This window comes from Astatotilapia calliptera, chromosome 10 (genome assembly GCF_964374335.1).
Source record: "Astatotilapia calliptera chromosome 10, fAstCal68.1, whole genome shotgun sequence".
NCBI lineage: Eukaryota > Metazoa > Chordata > Actinopteri > Cichliformes > Cichlidae > Astatotilapia > Astatotilapia calliptera.
Window position 1 is genome coordinate 300,273 of NC_137431.1, and position 19,146 is coordinate 319,418.

Sequence of the window (19,146 nt, forward strand, 5' to 3'; positions counted from 1 at the left end):
CAAGAAAGCCCACAAACAGTTTTCTGAAGACAAGCAGACTAAGGACATGGATCACCTGTGGTCTGATGAGACCAAGATAAACTTATCTCAGATGGTGTCAAGGATGTGTGGCAGCAACCAGGTGAGGAGTACAAAGACAAGTGTGTCTTGTCTACAGTCGAGCGTGGTGGTGGGATGTCATTGTTTGGGGCTGCATGAGTGCTGCTGGCACTGGGGAGCTACAATTAATGGAGGTAACCATGCCATTAATACACAGTACATGCCACCATGTACTGTGACATACTGAAGCAGAGCATGAACCCCTCCCTTCAGACACCGGGCCACAGGACAGTATTCCAACATGATAACAATCCAAACACACCTCCAGAAAGACCAGTGCCTTGATAAATAAACTCAGGGTAAAGGTACGTGACTGGGCAAGCATGTCTCCAGACTTAAACCCCATTGAGCATCTGTGGGTGATCCTCAAATGGAAGGTGAAGGAGCAAAAGGTCTCTAACATCCACCAGCTCCATGATGTCATCATGGAGGAGTGGAAGAGGAGTGGCACCCTGTGAAGCTCTGGTGAGCTCCATGGCCACAGGGTTAAGGCAGTGTTGGAAAATAATGGTGGCCACACAAGATATAGACACTTTGGGCACAGTTTAGACATTTTCACTTAGGGGTGTACTCACTTTTGTTGCCAGTGGTTTAGATATTAATGGCTCTCTGTTATGTTATTTAGAGGGGACAGCAAATTTACACTGTTATACAAGCTGTACACTGACTACTTTAAATTGTATCAAAGTGTCATATCTTTAATGTTGTCCCATGAGAACATATAACAAAATATTTACAAAAATGTGAGGGGTGTACTCACTTTTGTGAGATACTGTATAGATTTCCACGTATCTTACTAAAATACCTGGATTAACTGGACTAAATTTAAAATACATCTTTATCTTAACGTGGACTAGACTTCTGTCTATTTCCCTGCTTTCATAAATGGTCACATAAATATTGGTTGACTGATAAAAGTCGACAAAGATCTTCACCATGTCAGAATGATATTGACTGTACTTAAACAGAGGTAGACTGTACGGACTGATGTTGATGACATGAAGATGATGGTGTGGTGAAGGTTGCTCACTTGCCTGTCTTCTTGGGGATTCTCCATTCCTGCATTTCTTCCCTTAATCTATCCATTTCTTTCTCCAGCTCACAATATCGCATCTCTGCTTCATGAAATGGTCTGTAGGATAAAGTAAACTCTGTTCAGTGTCTTATTCTAAAAATGAATTTTAATATGTTGCAGTTACGTCATAGTTAGGGTTTCAAAGTTGATCTGCAGTCAAAACCCTAAATTTTAGCATTGTAAAAAAAATACCTCATACTATTTAACGAACCTTTAAAACCTGTCTGTACTTGACAATGCTACCTACAATTCAGTTTTGAGATCCCTTCCCTGGCGCGTCAATCCCCACTTACATCTTGCGTCAGGTGACCTCAATGGGTACATATTAGGGTGAGGCAAGCTCTCACAATGGTTTCACCCAAAGCCTCTGCTGACAATGACCCACGGCTTTTATCACACCTTGGCTCATGTGATGAGTCACATGATTAATATGACCCTCTTAAAGGATAACACCGACTGGGGATTAAATACCTGGGATGCTCCACCATTTGATTTTAGAACTGAAGAAGCTTCTCGGATGAGAGGTGAAATGTCTTCAAAAAAATTAAACAAGTCTAGTTGCTTTCTTTCCAAGCTCCTTAGAAAACCATGACCTTGCTAACTGAGAACCTATGGAAGCAGAGTCTGGGGAGAAGGGGGACAACTTGCCCATCACTGGGGTTTAGGTCACTATGTGGTTAAGCAACTGCACAGTAACAGAAAGGCTCCTGGAAACTTTTCATGTTGTAGGACTGTTTGACACATCTCCACAACATTGCATGGAGGTCTGGGACAGTGCCTCTGGACTGGCAGACTGGAGTGGTTCCCCTGTTTTAGGAGAGGGACAGGAAGGTGTGCTCCAACTATACAGGATCACACTGCTCAACCTCCTTGGGAAAGTCTATGCCAGGATACTGGAAAGAAGAGTCTCTCCATTAGTCAAACCCCAAATTGAGGAGGAACAATGCAATTTTCATACTCGCTGTGGAATACTGGACCAGCACTTTATACTCTCGAGGTTATTCATGGGAGTTTGGCCAACCAGTCTACATAATGGATTGGATTTATATAGCGCTTTTCAAGGCACCTAAAGCGCTTTACAATGCCACTATTCATTCACTCTCGCATTCACACACTGGAGGCAGCTACAGTTGTAGCCACAGCTGCCCTGGGGCAGACTGACAGAAGCGAGGCTGCCATATCGCGCCATCGGCCCCTCTGGCCAACACCAGTAGGCAGTAGGGTAAAGTGTCTTGCCCAAGGACACAACGACCAGGACAGAGAGCCCAGGGATTGAACCGGCAACCTTCCAGTTACAGATGCGCTTCTCAACCCCCGGCGTCATGGTCGCCCCTACATGTGTTTTGTGGACATTATACCAATCCCTTTGAATATCCTGCGGGGAGTGCTTTGCGGGTATTGGGTGTGTGGCCAGTTGTTATTCAGTCCCTGTAGCGAGAGCTTGGTTTGTATTGCAGGCAGTAAGTCAGGCTCATTCCCTGTGGGTGTTGGACTCTGCCAGGGCTGCCCTTTGTCACCAATTCTGAGCCTAGTTTTTATAGATAAAAGGTGGTTCTGTTGGGTTCATCAGGTGGTGGCCTCCAGCTCGCACTGGAGTTTGTCAATGACAAACAGCAAACAGCAAACACCATACGAGGCTGAAACTATAGACACAGTGACCTCTCTTCCCCTGAGCTTCAGATCTTTGGACTAAGTTGTCTCTTTCAAAAAATAACTCAAAACTAATCTTTTTATACTTGCATTTAATAAAGTTTTTTTTTTAATGTATGGTATTTTCTTGTGAAGCATTTTGTGATCTTTGTCTTGAAAGGTGATATACAAATAAAATTTTACTTACTTGCTTGCTTTATCATTAACAGTATAACTGAGAAAACAATAAGAATTTCGCAATATAGCGCACTACAATTTTTTTTCTTCTGAATGTCTTTTTGTTATCTTGTATCCAGTTTTGTTTTTTGGTTGTTTTTTTTTCTTTACCTTAGTTGGGAGCTTATTTACATTATCTTCAATTGCTGAGATTCTCGTTTCAACCTGCATGATTCTTTCCTGATCAAGTCTTCTGGAACTGGAAAACTTGCCAATCCCAGGGCTGATCAACTTAGAGTTCAAGTAAACCTACTTGATCTGCTTTACAGTTCATGGAAGTTATTTATGGCCTAATGAAGGAATAAATGTCTAATACTAATACTCTAATACAAGTGGTCAGGTGTTAAATGTCACAGTCAATATGTATTTCAGAACAGATTTCAGAAGTCCAGTGGTGGTAAATAGTGCTGGATTGATTTTGTTACCACATTTCATAGTCACCATTATCCGTATGTAATATCTCAGCACATAAATTAACATGCATTGATAACAATTAGCCAGATGTCCATGATGTTAATGGCCTTTTGACCTCAAAAAGGAAATGCAAAATACACTGCAGCTTTTTCATATTGAAATATTTCCTTCAAGGACCAAACCATTTCCATATTAAATTTTTCTGAAAAAACTTAAGATTTAACATCCAATGAAGTGTAATAAATAAAGCCTACTGTAAATTGAGAAGAGATAGGAATTATATTCAGATTATGTAGATGGACTGCAGATGAGATTATATTAGCTGATACCTCTGCAAGTCTTCATCAAGTCCTGATATCGCCTCCTCCACTGTGGTGGTGTGGGTGGATGCAGCAGCATCTTGGTCTAAAGTAAGTGGAAGCTCAAACAGTGGAGGCAGATTGTCTGGTAGATTGTCTGTAACTTTCCATAGCTGACTCTGAATTTAAAGCACATGCAGATCATCAGTGGGATAAAAAGGAAAGTCCACTATGATAATTACATGATCATAGGTGTCTTTAAATGGAAGCTCTGAGGTGTATGCAGTTTCTAGAGTGAGATCGACTTACCAGTTTTTCGAGTCCATACAGATTCTCACATTCCCTAAGCTGGGTGTGGTTTATCTGCATCATGATATCTTGACTGCGGTCAACAGCACCTGTCTGACTATAAAATATAGACAAAATAAAGAAGTTTATTATAAGAAAAGTAATTTATTCCCTACAACAACTTTACCATGGGGATACTACACCCTGTATATAGGGACCTAGGGACTTCTGAAGATCCCCAAAGAAGGCACCCTTTCAGAGCCAAACTTGGCAATATAAACTCACCCACCTAGAATCCTGCCAGACTTGCCACTATCTTAGTTCTGCTTATGGGGAACACACCCTATCACACCAAAAACTTCACGGTCTTCACCAACAAGGTCTGCAAACTTACACTGACTTTAAAAGAAAACATAGTGTCCTGCGATATGGTCTCACTTTTCACTTGTATACTTACATCCAAGGCAGTGGAGACTGTCAAAAAACAACAACAGCAAGACAGTTCCTTTCGCAACAGAACCAATGCCATGTGCCATGGGTTCCCCAGTCTCACCCATTGTAGCCAAACTTTACATGGAGGAAGTGTAAAGTAAACCACTTTGCTACCTCTTAAGGATAGTACCTAAGAGGTAGGTGACCCACTCTACTACCTGAGCTACAGCCACTGGTAGGTATGATGTATTTGTGAATGACACCTAAAGAGTAAAATACTTCAACAATTGTTGAACTAAGGTGGTGGCTTAGTTCAACAATTGTTGGTGGCTTATGACACCAGCTGTCAACTGCCTATAATGAAGTCTTTTAATCCCCACTCACACCTTGCTACAGGTGACCTCAACAGGTCACATGTTAGGATTGGACACGGTCTCACGGTTTCTTTTTCTTGTTTTTGTTTTTTGTTGTTGTTGTTGTTGTTGCTTTTTTCCCAGAAACACCTGGTGCATTAGCTCTGCGTTGTTTTTCACACCTTGATTAACACGATTAATAGTGGGTCAACCACCACATCCAAAGGGGACAGACCCCTACTGTGGTTTTAATAGCTCATTCAAACCTTTGGCTTTAGAACTTAGGAAGCCTGAGGGGATAAGGGTAAGGACATAAATCAACTGGTAAATAGAGACCTTCGCTTAAACGCTCTCCTTTAGAGATAGGGCGAGGAGTTCAGCCAACTGGGAGGGGCTCAGAGTAGAGGAGCTACAACTTCACATGGAAAGGAGCCAGTTCAGGTGGTTTGGGCATTTGATTAAACTGCCTCCTTGGTGAGGTCTTCTGGGAGGAGGCCAGGGGCAGACCCAGGACACACTGGAGAGATTACATCTCTCGACTGGCCTGGGAACTCCTTGGTTTTTCCGTAGAGGAGGTGGTTGGGGAGAGGGAGGTCTGGGCTTCTCTGCTTAGGCTGCTGCCCCTGCGACCCAGCCCCAGATAAGTGGAAGAAGTTTGATGTGAAAGGTAGTTATGGTAAGTTAGCTGAACTACATAAGTTAAACTTGAGTTCACCTGGTAGCAGTGTAAGAGTATCCAACAAAAGCCAAGTGTACTCCTGTTGGAGCTCTGTCCATTACATCAGATAGTGTCTCCTGCAAAACATAACAGATTTCAAATTTTTCATGCAAACAACCACCAACTGCTCTTATTTTTTCAGAAGCTACACACATTTCCCATGTTGACCACACTGGCAGCTTTATAGGATTAGGTTGGTTTATTTATTAATGTTATATGCTGGCTATGAAAGTTAACCAAATATGTTTATATGAGACTTATGCCAGTGTATGGCACACACAAATACTAAATGAAAATTCTTTTAAGTTACCATTTCACTAAGACAGTCGTCGAGGATGTCAAAGTTTGATGTGTCAGTTGGATTAGAGACTTCAGGCAGGAAAGGTGCAGGGACTTTATGCAGGGAACTCCAGTCCAGTCCACTGAAAAACTGATGATTCCTAAATTCACTGGAGCCTTTCCTTCCAAGACGGACTTCCCTGTCACAGATCAGTTCATTGATGAAGGAACGAGCCTCCTTTGAAATCTCAGGGCCAGAAGAAGGAAACTCAAAATACTCCTAAGGGTTATCAAAAAAGGTAACAATTGAAGAAAGTTGTTAACTTTGTTGTTTTTTCTAGCAACATTATTTTGAGTGCTTTGATGCTGTTAAAAACTATGCTGTTAAAAATTATGATCCTGGCCTTGTTTTTGTGAGCATTCCATAAATTCTTGGTTTGTTTATGTGGCAGAGTGTGGTTTGTGGCTAGGGATGGGTATCGTTTAGGTTTTATCCGATACCGGTGCCAAATCTGTACTTTTGAAACGGTGCCGGTGCTCAAACGGTGCTCAAACCGGTGCTTAAAGAATGGAGAACACAAAATTGGTCCAAAAACCTCTCATGTTCAGCTGTTTTTTGTAAAAATATAACAATGTTAGCCTTTTCTGCAGCTATGGGGCATATATGGTATCACTCTTGGCTGGAAGCAGTGCTTAAACAATGGAAAAAACACAAACTTTGTCCTAAACCTCTCATGTTTAACTGTTTTCCACTTTTTCTTTGGTCATTTTAGCCTTTTTGGCCAGGGTGAAGGGAGTATCTGCCATCAAACAAGAGGACAGCCGCATGTAGCTATGATGATGTTTGCTAATGCACCTTACATGCATTAATGTAATAACGTGGTTAGCCTACTCAACGTAAATTAGCTACTCACGCAGAGAAGAACGGCTGCTGCTGCATCATCATCCTCATCATTCCTGCTACACTGGCAGGGCTAGGGGCCAGGACTCTCCTCTTCGGGGTTTTTGGGGGATGTTGCATAACAGGCACCACACCCGCAGTAGATGTGCTCGGTGTGAGGTCTCGCAGCAAGCTATCAAATACGGCGCATTTCTGGGCTTTTTAAAAAAAACGCTATGCGTCGCCAGGTGTTTCATCGGATTTGAGGTGTTACCTCCTTTGACAGTATCACAGTATCAGCTTAAAGCACTTGTTGCAGGCTGCTGAGTTTGCATATTTTGCTGTGAAGTACAGCCAGACTTTTGACCGCTTTGCCTTGGACATTTTTAATCTGTAGCTCTGCTCTAACAGAACGTACGTACCTGGCCCCGCCTACTATCCTCGGAAACGTAAAATGATTGGCTAGAATCTAAAGTGTATCACAGCTCAGGAAAAAAAAGCACCGAAAAAAAGCACCGAAATGTGCGCTGCTTTTCGGTCTGGTTACTACCGTTTATGTCAGAACCGGTGCCATCATGGCACCGGACACCGGTACCCATCCCTATTTGTGGCTCAGCTGCACTGGGTTCAGGGTGTGGTGTCAGGGGAGCCCAGGCAGAGGATCTTAGCCTGCCCACAGCAGCCAGGAGCAGGTTAGTGGATGTCCACTGGGCAGTAGTGGACCGCTTGGGCGTCACGCCAGAGGACTATTGCTGGCGTTTCCAAGAGGGGACGTTTCTTCTCTTGGACTTTTTGGATTTCAGCAGCTATTCAATAAACTGCTTGCCATAAGTTAAACCCAGTTTGCCTCCCCAGGTCTGCATTTGGGTCCTCACTTCTCGTCTTCCATCTTATGACAAACTTTTACACAAATATAAAAGTATACAGAACCTATAGCTATACACTTGTTATTATATTTATATACAGTTACTTCAGAAAGTATCCATATTCATTTAACTTTTGTAGATTGTGTTTTAGATTTAATTTAAAGCCCAATTGTGCTCAATTCCACACTTATCCAGTCCCTCTGTCAAAGTGTCAGTAAACAAGCATATAGTTAGGGCTGGACCAGGTGACCCTGAATCCTCCCTTAGTTATGCTGCAATAGACATAGGCTGCCGGGGGATTCCCATGATGCATTGAGTTTTTCCTTTCCAGTCACCTTTCTCACTCACTATGTGTTAATAGACCTCTCTGCATTGAATCATTTCTGTTATTAATCTCTGTCTCTCTTCCACAGCATGTCTTTTATCCTGTCTTCCTTCTCTCACCCCCAACCGGTCGCAGCAGATGGCCGCCCCTCCCTGAGCCTGGTTCTGCCGGAGGTTTCTTCCTGTTAAAAGGGAGTTTTTCCTTCCCACTGTCGCCAAAGTGCTTGCTCATAGGGGGTCATATGATTGTTGGGTTTTTCTCTGTATCTATGAAGCGCTATATAAATAAAATTGAATTGAATTGAATTGAAAACTTCAAATTGCCTTTGCTTGGCAGAAAACGCATTGCATGAATAGACTAAGGTGGTCAGTTTGAATAGAAACTATTATGTAATGGCCAGTTAATATACATTTAACATGAAACAAAATAATAATTGTGTTTATGAAGCTTAGAACAACTATGACCTCATTCCTTTATCAGAAATCACATGAAGGTTATTATGAACTTGATAAGTCAACCAAAGGTTTTTAAACCACCTATACATCATGGTACTATAACCCTTGAAAAAAATGTACTTTAAGTTTCTCCACTGACTTATGAAAAACAAAACTGAAACAAACAGACAATCCAGACTAGCAGTGCTTATTTCTGTTTACACTGCATCATAGATATTAAACTGGTGCCATTATGCTATACACACTAGGTTGTATAAACAAATGAATAAAAACAGATTTAAACATTTGGAAATATTTAGTTACAATTTTTGTTTCAGTCCGGAGAATTACACTCAGATACTGTCTTCTTTAAAAACCTTTTTGGTCTGGATAAAGTGATAAAGGCCCATTTGGTCCATTATAATTGTTGAATTATGTGCCAAAATTGCATTTTGTTATTTTGTTTGTTTTACCAGCACACAGACGGATCATTAAAAATACTTGCAACAGAAGTGAATGGAAATCTGCCATCGCTATTAAAATGTGTGCAGAAATTTTATTATACTCCAAATTTTCATTTTGGCATTTATATGACATTAAAGCTACTTGTATGTACCTGAAAGTGAATGATCTTGGCATATGTTTCAGAGATGGACTCTGCATAGAAAGGTGTGGTCCCCAGCAACATCTCATAAGCACAAATGCCCAGAGCCCACCAGTCACACTCAGGACCATAACCTCCACCTCCCTCAACTGCTCTTAAGATCTCTGGAGACAAATAGTCTGGGGTCCCGACTGCTAAAGACGAGTGCACCTGCAAAGAAAAGAAGATAGATTTAAAAAAAAAATAGAAATAACTAAAAGCCATGACCTGCTTCAAGGAAATACTAGAATGTAGCAAAATCATCGCTGCGTGTTTTTAGTCCTGTCTTAAAAATGAACAAATAAGGAAGCTCCATGACAAGTAAACTGAGTTTTTGTTGTTGTTGTTGTTTGTTTGTTTGTTTTTGTTTTTTTAATTACAGCCGAGGAGGTCAGATGCGCCCTCCCTCTGAAAGCAGTCTTGTCACAGACAAACAGAAGAAAATGGTATTGAGTTGAAAAGGAACACAATTTGTCCCGTACTTCAGCTAGAATGAAAAAAAGACTCAAAGCTGGAGTTATTAAGTGTCTTTACGCTGCGCAGCTGCCTCTTCTTCTCTCATTCTCTCTCCCTCCCTCTCCTGTTGCTACTTCAATCGTGAAACTGATCAATGATCAGCTGATTGGCTTTTCTCTCTTGTTTGTTTATCGCCCACTTTGCACCAGAAAGAGAAAACCAGCGGATGTCGCGCTAAACAACAGCAGCAGATTTAAGCTCGATGAGCTGTTGTTAGAATTGATTTAATATTACTTTCTAGTATCAGCTGATGTTTGCTGGGTCTAGCAAAGTTTTTACAGGGGGGGCAGGTAGGGCATTAACAGGGATTGGGGGGCACAAAGAAATACTTTTCTTTCTTATTCTCATTTAAAATGTCTAGCTTTTAATAAATAATTATCTGACTCTTACAGCCAGAGTGGTCATAATGTAAAATGTATAGAAAACATACATATATACCAACAAGACAGTGTGCATCACTGTCACAACACCATTTGTGTTCATTCAAAGGCTTCATGGCTTTTCCTATAATACCTGGTGGGCTGGTCTCTAGTCAAAATGCCCGGTCCGATTTTTTTGTCCCAGTCCAGCCCTGTCCGGGTCAAGGGATGTGCAGACCTTCCTCTCTCCAGGTATTGCGTGACATATTGTAATCTTTACTGTAAAACTAGACTGTTGCTATGAGTTAGTTTAAGAATGTAACTGAGAATGTATGAGAGCACTACTTTTAGGAGACAGTGTTGCTTTTTATGCACATCTTTTTTTGTGAAAACTAATGTCTGTCTGTCTGTCCGTTGTTACTTGCACACAATGAACTCTCACCATCCCATCATCAAGTAGCCTCAGACAGGAACCAAAGTCTCCCAGTCTAATATGCCCATCAGCTGTCAACAGGATGTTGTCAGGTTTGATGTCTCTGTGTAAGAAAACAGGTAAATAGGGCTATTTAACCTCTAAATGTCAGATTTCATTAACAAAAAAAGTCATTATGATCAAATGATTATAGTTTGTTTATGTTAGTCAGTTTTAGGAAAGAGCTAATATTAATATTTGAACCTCATATCTCTGATACATATATTTTAGATAATGTTTCTCTGCAAACTCGGTACACAGAAAATTCAAAAGTGTTAAATGTTTTGGTGTTAATAGTCTTCTTGCAAAAGTAGAGTTAATTTTACTCTAAGCAGAGTCACATTCTTTTAATGTAACTCTGAGGTGTAAAATGATAGTAGTTAAAATCAAGTGTTAAAAATGAGTGTTTCTCTGTCAAATCTGGAGGTGTTACAATGGAAACATTAACTCTTGACCTCTTAACTCTGAACTCCTACAGGGGCTATGACACCAACAGAGTAAATTCACAGACTCCGCCCCCAGCACGGCTCCAATCGAAGCTGAAGTGAAGCCGTTTCAGAACATTTTGCTCTACATATTTGAGTTGTTTGCCATGCTTGGTAAGTCATTTTTCAAAGATTGTTTCAATTATTATTATGAGCTTTTACTTCTGTGGCTCTTTGGAGTTGAGACAAAGCTGTGTGAAAGGCATTAGCCATGTTGCTCGGTGATAGCATAATATTCTGTTTTAGCTAGCTGAAAGGTATTGTTTGCAGGCAAATACCACAGCCTTGAAAAAAAGCTTGCATGTGAATTTTCAGTCAAACTTTTGGTCAAATACACCTAAAACAATGTCTAGAATGTGAAATGTTGGTATAATGGTGCTACTTGAAGCCTGAAAACGATCGCCCATAAAAAAAAAACGAGCAAACAGCAGTAGCTGACGTCCTGACTGGGTTCTACGTTAGCATAGATCCCTCCAGAGTTTTGTGCACACGGTTTAGGTAAAAATTAAAAAGGTTGAGGTTTTACATTTAGTTCAGTATTACCTGTTGCCTGTGTCTTTGTCTTTTGGGAAAATACTTTACACAAGTAATGGCTCAAAGAGGATTCCTTTTTTTTTTTTTTTACTGTGCTGCAATTGTTTACTGGATTATTTGTGCCATTAATTAGTGTCAACTAATTTTTATTCAATCTCCACACAGGATATGCTTGTGAAGATGGAATATGGGGGAGAGCAGAAGTGCGTTGAAGTTCCACAAAGTGATGAATGAAGGACATGCATATTGTATTGAAGAAATAAGTGATGAGAATGCTGTTATTTGCATTTACCATGTCAGACCTTTTGATAAACAAAATTCTAATGAAAGTGAGAACATGTACACTGTTACATCTTTCAGAAAATGTTTTGAAATTGTGGTGCACAGTTCAGAATAAATGTTTTTCAAAAACCATTGCATCTTTTTAGTAAATGTTTATTTCCAAAAGAAATTTCTAGAAGTTCAGAACAGTAAAATTCCCGCTTTTTAGAATGAATTAGAAGATAACTCTTACGTAGTTAAACTAAAATACTCTTTGAGAGTTAATATATAAACTCTTAACACCAAGTGTTAAATTATCAACTCCAGACAGATTTGGTGTTTAACACTAAATCAGAGTTAACGTACCAACTCTCCAAAAAGAGTTAAATTAACCCTTTCTGGTGTGGACCCATATAGACACTTTAATAGTGTTGAAATCAAATCCGACAGTGTTAATTTGGACATGCTGGATTTGCTGTGTACTTTGCTTCACAGCCAAACTAATGTGACGGTAACTCGATTTCAATCCTTTGAGTTCAAAGTTTATTTTGCACAACGACACTGATGAGCTAATAAGACCAGAACAGTTTTACAAACGAACAACAGATATTAATAATTAATAATAATCAATAACGCAATAAGATCACGTGACAAATATATTTCAACGTGTATGTGACAGCAACAGAAGTGAAATGTATGCTTGTGTATTTCTTTTGAATTTATGTATATCTCGGTATGTGGGTAATATTTTTTAACACATGTAAAACTGACAATTTGATACAAAAAGATGTTTTTTCATGTTTACATTCCACTTGAAATTTCAATTGAATGAAATATTTTCTGTTTTTTAACTGCAAACAGAGAAAAACAAAAAAAGTAAAAAATCAATAAGCAGTCTACCTGTGCACATAACCCAGTCTATGGACTGAGTCAATGGCCATAACCATCTCTGCCAAGTAGAACTGAGCCATGTCCTCAGGGATCCGATCCTCAAATTTACTGAGGAGAGTCAGCAGGTCTCCACCTACATAATAATCCATCACCAGGTACTGAGTGAGAAGGGATTGGAAGGTTGTGAAAATTAGTAATCGGATTCAAGTTAAATATAAAATGCTAAAATGTAGACAACACATTTGTAAAACATATTTATCTGATTGACCATGTATAAACATACCAGGTAGTTATCATCTTGAAAGGCATAGTGCAACTCTGTGATCCAGCGTCTGTCACCCCTTAACAAAACTTCCCTCTCTTCTTGGTAACATGCTGTCTGTGTAAAGCATGAAGAGAACTCGATGCCAGACAAATGAAAAGCAGCAGGCAGAAAAATATAATGCTGAATTATCAATAACAAAAACCTTATAGATTTAAAGTTTGAGTCCCCATTATGTTGTCATAACCCTATTCTTAGTGTTGTGAATGTGAGGTTATCTGTGCTTGTGTACCTCTCCTCGCCTCAGCATGTCCCACTTATTCATAATCTTCAGAGCATACACTTGTTGTGTGTTTCGCATCTTTGCCACTGCGACCTGTGGTAGTGACAAGACCAAAAGCAGCACAATAACCACTTAAACGATTGGATGCACAAAACGAGAAGACTGTCACAATTGGTGATTTGTCTAAAACATTCTAACAGTGAGAGATGGTCGTGTTCTGTATCGAATTATGTACAAATGAAACATTGCTTATTGGAATATTTGAATGTTTTGACAAACACTCATTCACCTGCCAAATATCAGAATACTTCTCAGTATAATAGCTCAAAGCATTGCTTTGGGGAACTTTTTTTTGTTCTTTTGGTTGCTCTTTTTCAATTCAGTTTGTTCAACTGAGTTCTATTTATATAGTGTCAAATCACAACAACAGTGTTGCCTCAAAGCATTTTATACTCTAAGGTAAAGACCCTGCAATTATACAGAGAAAACAGAGAAAACCCCAACAATCTGATGACCCCCTAGGGGCAAGCACTTTGGCAACAGTGTGAAGGAAGCCAGACTCAAGGAGGGGTAGTCATCTGCTGCAACCAGTTGGAGGTGAGGGGAGTAAGACAGTAAGAGAGCCTGATGATTAATAATAACTACCTGCAGAGTGTTGTATAAACACATAGTGAGTAAAAAGAGATGAATGAAGAATTCTCAGTGCATCGTGGAAAGCCCCCAGTGGCCCAAGCCTATTGTAGAATTAATTAAGGGAGGAGTCAGGGTGACCTAATCTAGCCCTCAAAAAGGAACATCTTAAGCCTAATCTTAAAAGTAGAGAGGGCATTTGTCTCCCAAATCCAAGATGGTTTCACAGAAGAGGGGCTTGAAAGCTAAAAGCTCTGTTTGCAATTCTGCTTTTAAATATCCCAGGAACAGAATCAGAATCAGAGAGACTTTATTTATCCCCAAAGGAACTCCAAGTAAGCCAGCAGTCTGAGAGTTAAGTGCTCCTTTGGGGTGATATGGTACTATGAGGTCTTTAAGATAAGATGGGGTCTGATTATTCAACACTTTGTATGTGTGGAAAAGGTTTTTAAATGTGATTCTGGATTTAACGGGGAGCCAATGAAGAAAAGCCAGGATTAGCAAGATCTGCTCTCTTTCTAGTCCCTGTCAGTACTCTCCATGCATGTAATGAATTACAATTGTTCAGCCTACAAGTAAAAAATGCACGACCTAGTTCTTCAGCATAAATCTGAGACAGGATGCTTCTAATTTTAGAGATATTGCACAAAGATATTGCTGCAATGCACTGTGTTGGTGCATGGCAATTAAGAAGAAGTAGGTGGCAGAATTATATCCTTAAACATAGTTTAAGAACAAGATCCAGAGTGTGATTAAAGTGGTGGGTTAGTTCTATTCTGTTTTGAGCAAAGGCAATTGAGCCTAATAATCAATTAAAGGCCATCTTGATGCTGTCATTTTCAGTATCTGCACTGATGTTTAATTCACCAACAATAATTATTTTCTCTTAGCTGAGCACTAAATCAGATAAGAAAGTCTGAGAAGTAAAGTACAAAAGCCCAGGTGGATGATAGGTAACAACAAATAATAAAATAATAAAATACTTTAACCCTAAGTCCTCAAAAACACATCCACCTTTGATCCTCGAGCCAAAAAACGGCCACGCCCAAAAAAGTGCTATAAAAATGTTATATATTAATATTTTTTTCCACTTTAAATGAGTCAGTCTTTTAAAACTACTTCTGCCTGAAATATATAAAGTTTTAATTATATTTCAGGGGTTTTAACCCTTTAAATCCCAGTTTCTTTACATGAGCGCACTGGTTTTTTAGCCGAAAAAAACAAAAAACTTAAAAATTTTCCAGAAAATACATTTGAAGTAATATTTGATTGTTATTATAATTAGGCCTTTATATGGGACAAAAATTGCCACCAACATTCATTTTGATCCATCATTTTTTTTTTTTTTTTTTGCAGGGGCAGTAAATATCATGTTTTCACGTTTTTCCACCACTAAATGCTTATTGCCTTGTTGTTTTTTAAAATAAAATAAAAAAAATATGTAAATAAAAATACAAGATCACTTTGAACCAGAGAAACATTTATTTTAGAAGGATAAACTTCAACATTTATGTTGTTGGGAATGTAGAAATGTCATTTCCTCTACTGCCAGACTGGCTCGATTTATGTCCACAATATAGTCCACACAGTCACTGTAAAATGAGACGCCAAGGAGGTTGTGGAAGCCACCGATTTATTCTCCTCCTGCAGGAGTAGGTGCCAACAACCTAACAAAAAATGAAAACAAAAGAAAAGAAAAAAAACCTGTGTATATTTTGGACAAGAATGGGCAAGAATGAAAAAAATGCGTGCGTAACTGACACGTAATGACACGTACCTTTTTGCCCAAATCTTTATACCATATTTCACCGGCTTTTTTGGAATGTACTGCCTGAAGCTGCACCTGCCTCTGAATGGGACGAGTTTTTCATCCAAACAGGTCTCTGTCTGGACGCACAGCATCTGCAGGTGGTGCGCCCACACTATGAAGGCAGCCATCTGGCAGCCGTTGGTATAGTTTGTCTTCATGTCATCGGCATTGCCTGTCATCATGCCGTCAAGCGCAGCGTCCTGATGTGATGAAACCTGTTGTGGGACATCGTAGCCCGGATTTCCCACTCGAGAGGCAAAGGATTGTTTCATTCTTTGACCTGTAAACACCGGCCAAAGTGAGCAGCCCACGTGAGTAGCACGAATTTCCTCTGTCCATATTTCGCTATTCTGCGCCTCCCGTATGGTCATAAACTTGATCCCTTAGGAGCTGTGCACAGCTGAATATAGTTGCATATCCAGAGACAAAGAGGAGTTGAAAAGGGTGCAGAGAGAGCTGAGGGGACTGATAAGGAATGGGAAGGACAGCTACAGGCAGAAGATGGAGAACCAGCTTCAGCAAAACAACGTTGGTGAAGTCTGGAGAGGCCTCAGAACCATCTCGGGCCACAAACAGCAGAACTCTCTGCCTGGGAGGGATGTGAGATGGGCAAATGAACTGAATCATTTCTTCAACCGATTTGACTCAGCCATGAGGCAGTCTACAACATCGGCTGCAGACTCACCCACCCCCACTGCTGCTGTTCCACCTCAGACACTTCACACCTCCTCTATTCACCCTGCTCACTCCCCCCCACCCCCAACAACAGCTTCCAACACACACTCAACACAAGGCTCCAGCCTGTCTCTCTCAACCACCCAGGTTAGGAGGGAACTGAGGAGGATTAATGGCAAGAAGGCAGCGGGCCCAGATGGCATCAGCTCGAGGGTCGTCAGGTCCTGCGCGGACCAACTGTGTGGGGTGATGGAGCACCTCTTCAACCTGAGCCTGAGGTTGGGAAGAGTCCCACAGCTCTGGAAAACCTCCTGTGTTGTACCAGTGCCAAAGACTTCACGCCCCAAGGACCTCAACAGCTACAGGCCTGTGGGTCTGACATCCCACCTGATGAAGACCCTGGAGCGGTTGGTCCTGGCTCAGCTTTGGCGCCTAATAAGCTCATCACTGGACCCACTTCAGTTTGCCTACCAGCCTGGCATTGGAGCGGATGATGCCGTCATTCACCTCCTACATCGTTCCCTCGCTCACCTGGAGACCGCTGGAAGCACTGTGAGAATCATGTTCTTTGATTTCTCCAGTGCCTTCAACACCATTCTTCCCTCAGTTCTAAAGGACAAGCTGGTGAACTCTGGAGTGGACCATCACCTCACTACCTGGATTTTGGACTACCTCACCGACCGACCACAGTATGTGAGGACTCAGGGCTGTGTGTCGGACAGGGTCGTCTGCAGTACGGGGGCCCCACAGGGAACGGTTCTGGCTCCGTTCCTCTTCACCATCTACACTGCAGACTTCTCCCACAATTCCACCCAGTGCTTCCTGCAGAAGTTCTCTGATGACTCTGCAATAGTCGGCCTCATCACTGATGGGGACGACAAGGAGTACAGAGGACTGACCCAAGACTTTGTGGACTGGTGCCAGCTGAACTACCTCCAGATCAACGCCAGTAAAACCAAGGAACTGGTGGTAGACTTCCGCAGGCACAAGCGTTCTCCACTGCAACCACTGAACATCCAAGGTATGGACATTGAGGCTGTGGACAGCTACAGGTACCTTGGTGTTCATCTGAACAACAGACTGGACTGGACTCATAACTCAGACGCCCTCTACAGGAAAGGGCAGAGCAGGCTGTACCTGCTGCGGAGACTCAGGTCGTTTGGAGTGGAGGGCCCACTCCTAAAGACCTTCTATGACTCTGTGGTGGCTTCTGCTATCTTTTATGGCGTGGTCTGCTGGGGCGGCAGCATCTCTGCCGGGGACAGGAAGAGACTGAACAGGCTGATCCGAAGGGCCAGCTCTGTTCTAGGATGCCCTCTGGACCCAGTGGAGGTGGTGAGTGACAGGAGAATGGTGGCTAAGCTGTCATCCCTGATGGACAACATCTCCCACCCCATGCAGCAGACTGTGACAGCACTGAGCAGCTCCTTCAGTGGGAGACTGCGGCACCCACGGTGTGGGACGGAGAGATTTCGCAGGTCTTTCCTCCCCACTGCTGTCAGACTCCACAACAAAGACTTTAACTGATCAAGCACACACATCCATACATATGCAATAATACTAAGTGCAATAATCTTTTCTGTCATCGTTGTATTTTTACTCAGTTGTATATAGTATTTGTATTCTATTTTTATCTTATTGTATATTTATTTTATTTTATTCTACTGTATATAGTATTTTATTTTATTCTATTCTGTACAGTTGTGTACTGTATTTATTCTTATTGTATCCTAATTTTTGCCTCATAACTTTTGCACTGTCCACTTCCTGCTGTGACAAAACAAATTTCCCACGTGTGGGACTAATAAAGGTTATCTTATCTTATCTTATATATATATATATATATATATATATATATATATATATATATATATATATATATATATATATATATATATACACACACACAGTGTTGGGAAGGTTACTATTAAAATGTATTCCGTGTCGGGCTCGTAGCCAAAAACTACCTTTACTTTGTTGTATGGGTCAACTTTGCTAGCGAGAGACAGAGAGAGGTGTTGAAAGGCTGCTCCAACGGAACTTATTGTTTCAGAGGAAAACACAAACACAGTGTACAGTCGAGTCTTAATAGCTTACTTACAACTGGGCTCGTCAGGAACTCTTTTGTGCTGCAGTGGTTATTATTATATTTACATGCTTCCAGCTCCCGTTTCTGGTCGGTGACAACTCGTACTTTTCCACTCTCCTTTTTCTCCCTCCCTCGCTCACAGACACATAACAGGTATGACAGTCCATTCTCCCTGCAGCACAGACTACACTGCCCATGAGGCTACATTCTTTAGGGCGATGCCTGTAACACTCTGCCTATTGCCATCATATTAAATAATTTTAAAAAATATTTCTTCACGTCATTATGAGACACGAGATTGAGACACAGTCATTTGAGCCTCTTAATGTTTTGTTTGGGTTTCCATCGGCGTGGAATTACCAGAGATAGAGAGGGCATAGCCTACCATATGAAACAGGGAAAGACCGCCGTGTAATTCTTTTATTTCAACAAAGTAACTGTATTCTGAATACCACCTTTTTAAACGGTAACTGTAACGGAATACAGTTACTCATATTTTGTATTTTAAATACGTAACGGCGGTACATGTATTCCGTTACTCCCCAAAACTGTATATATATAGTTCGGCCGCTGTGTCAATCACCGGATCAAGGCGATATGGCTGCTGTGACAGTCGCCGCGTGTGCCAGAAATCAAGTTATTTTTCCATTTTTCTAAGTACATTGAACAGCTTGTTTATGATCTCCTCTCCCCTGGGTACAGTGTCGAATCGTTTCTGCCTCTGAAATATCCGTCATGAATCTCATAAATCATCTGTGAAGGACAATTGTCTAATCACTCTCCTGTATCCTCACATTTTCTCATACTCCTACTCTGTGCGTTTATGGGCACGTTTTCTGTGCAGACAGGAAAAGTCGTCAAAATGACATACTTCAGCACTACGGCTTATTCTCATTTATTCTCATAAA

The 19,146-nt window shown here is 41.0% G+C and overlaps 1 protein-coding gene and 1 long non-coding RNA gene across 3 annotated transcripts in view; one reads left to right on the forward strand and one right to left on the reverse strand.

Annotated features, from left to right (window-relative positions):
• Nucleotides 1-19,146, reverse strand: part of dmpk (DM1 protein kinase) — an 80,002-nt gene that overhangs the window by 8,970 nt on the left and 51,886 nt on the right. Inside the window, exons 3-12 of one of the 2 annotated variants that reach the window (XR_013911832.1) lie at nt 13,044-13,127; nt 12,773-12,868; nt 12,499-12,647; nt 10,289-10,382; nt 8,945-9,142; nt 5,855-6,103; nt 5,542-5,621; nt 4,063-4,159; nt 3,784-3,932; nt 1,130-1,231 (exon numbers count right to left, since the gene is read on the reverse strand). Coding sequence is in view for 1 of the 2 variants with exons in the window: in XM_026181946.2 (XP_026037731.1) it covers nt 1,134-1,231; nt 3,784-3,932; nt 4,063-4,159; nt 5,542-5,621; nt 5,855-6,103; nt 8,945-9,142; nt 10,289-10,382; nt 12,499-12,647; nt 12,773-12,868; nt 13,044-13,127 (1,294 nt within the window). In the remaining variant the exon portion in view is untranslated. The remainder of the gene's footprint in view (nt 1-1,129; nt 1,232-3,783; nt 3,933-4,062; nt 4,160-5,541; nt 5,622-5,854; nt 6,104-8,944; nt 9,143-10,288; nt 10,383-12,498; nt 12,648-12,772; nt 12,869-13,043; nt 13,128-19,146) is intronic. The other variant, XM_026181946.2, reaches the window with a different exon arrangement.
• LOC145431514 (uncharacterized) lies at nt 10,366-11,751 on the forward strand. Its single transcript, XR_013911842.1, has 2 exons — nt 10,366-10,917; nt 11,503-11,751. It is a non-coding gene; the product is annotated as an uncharacterized LOC145431514 (long non-coding RNA).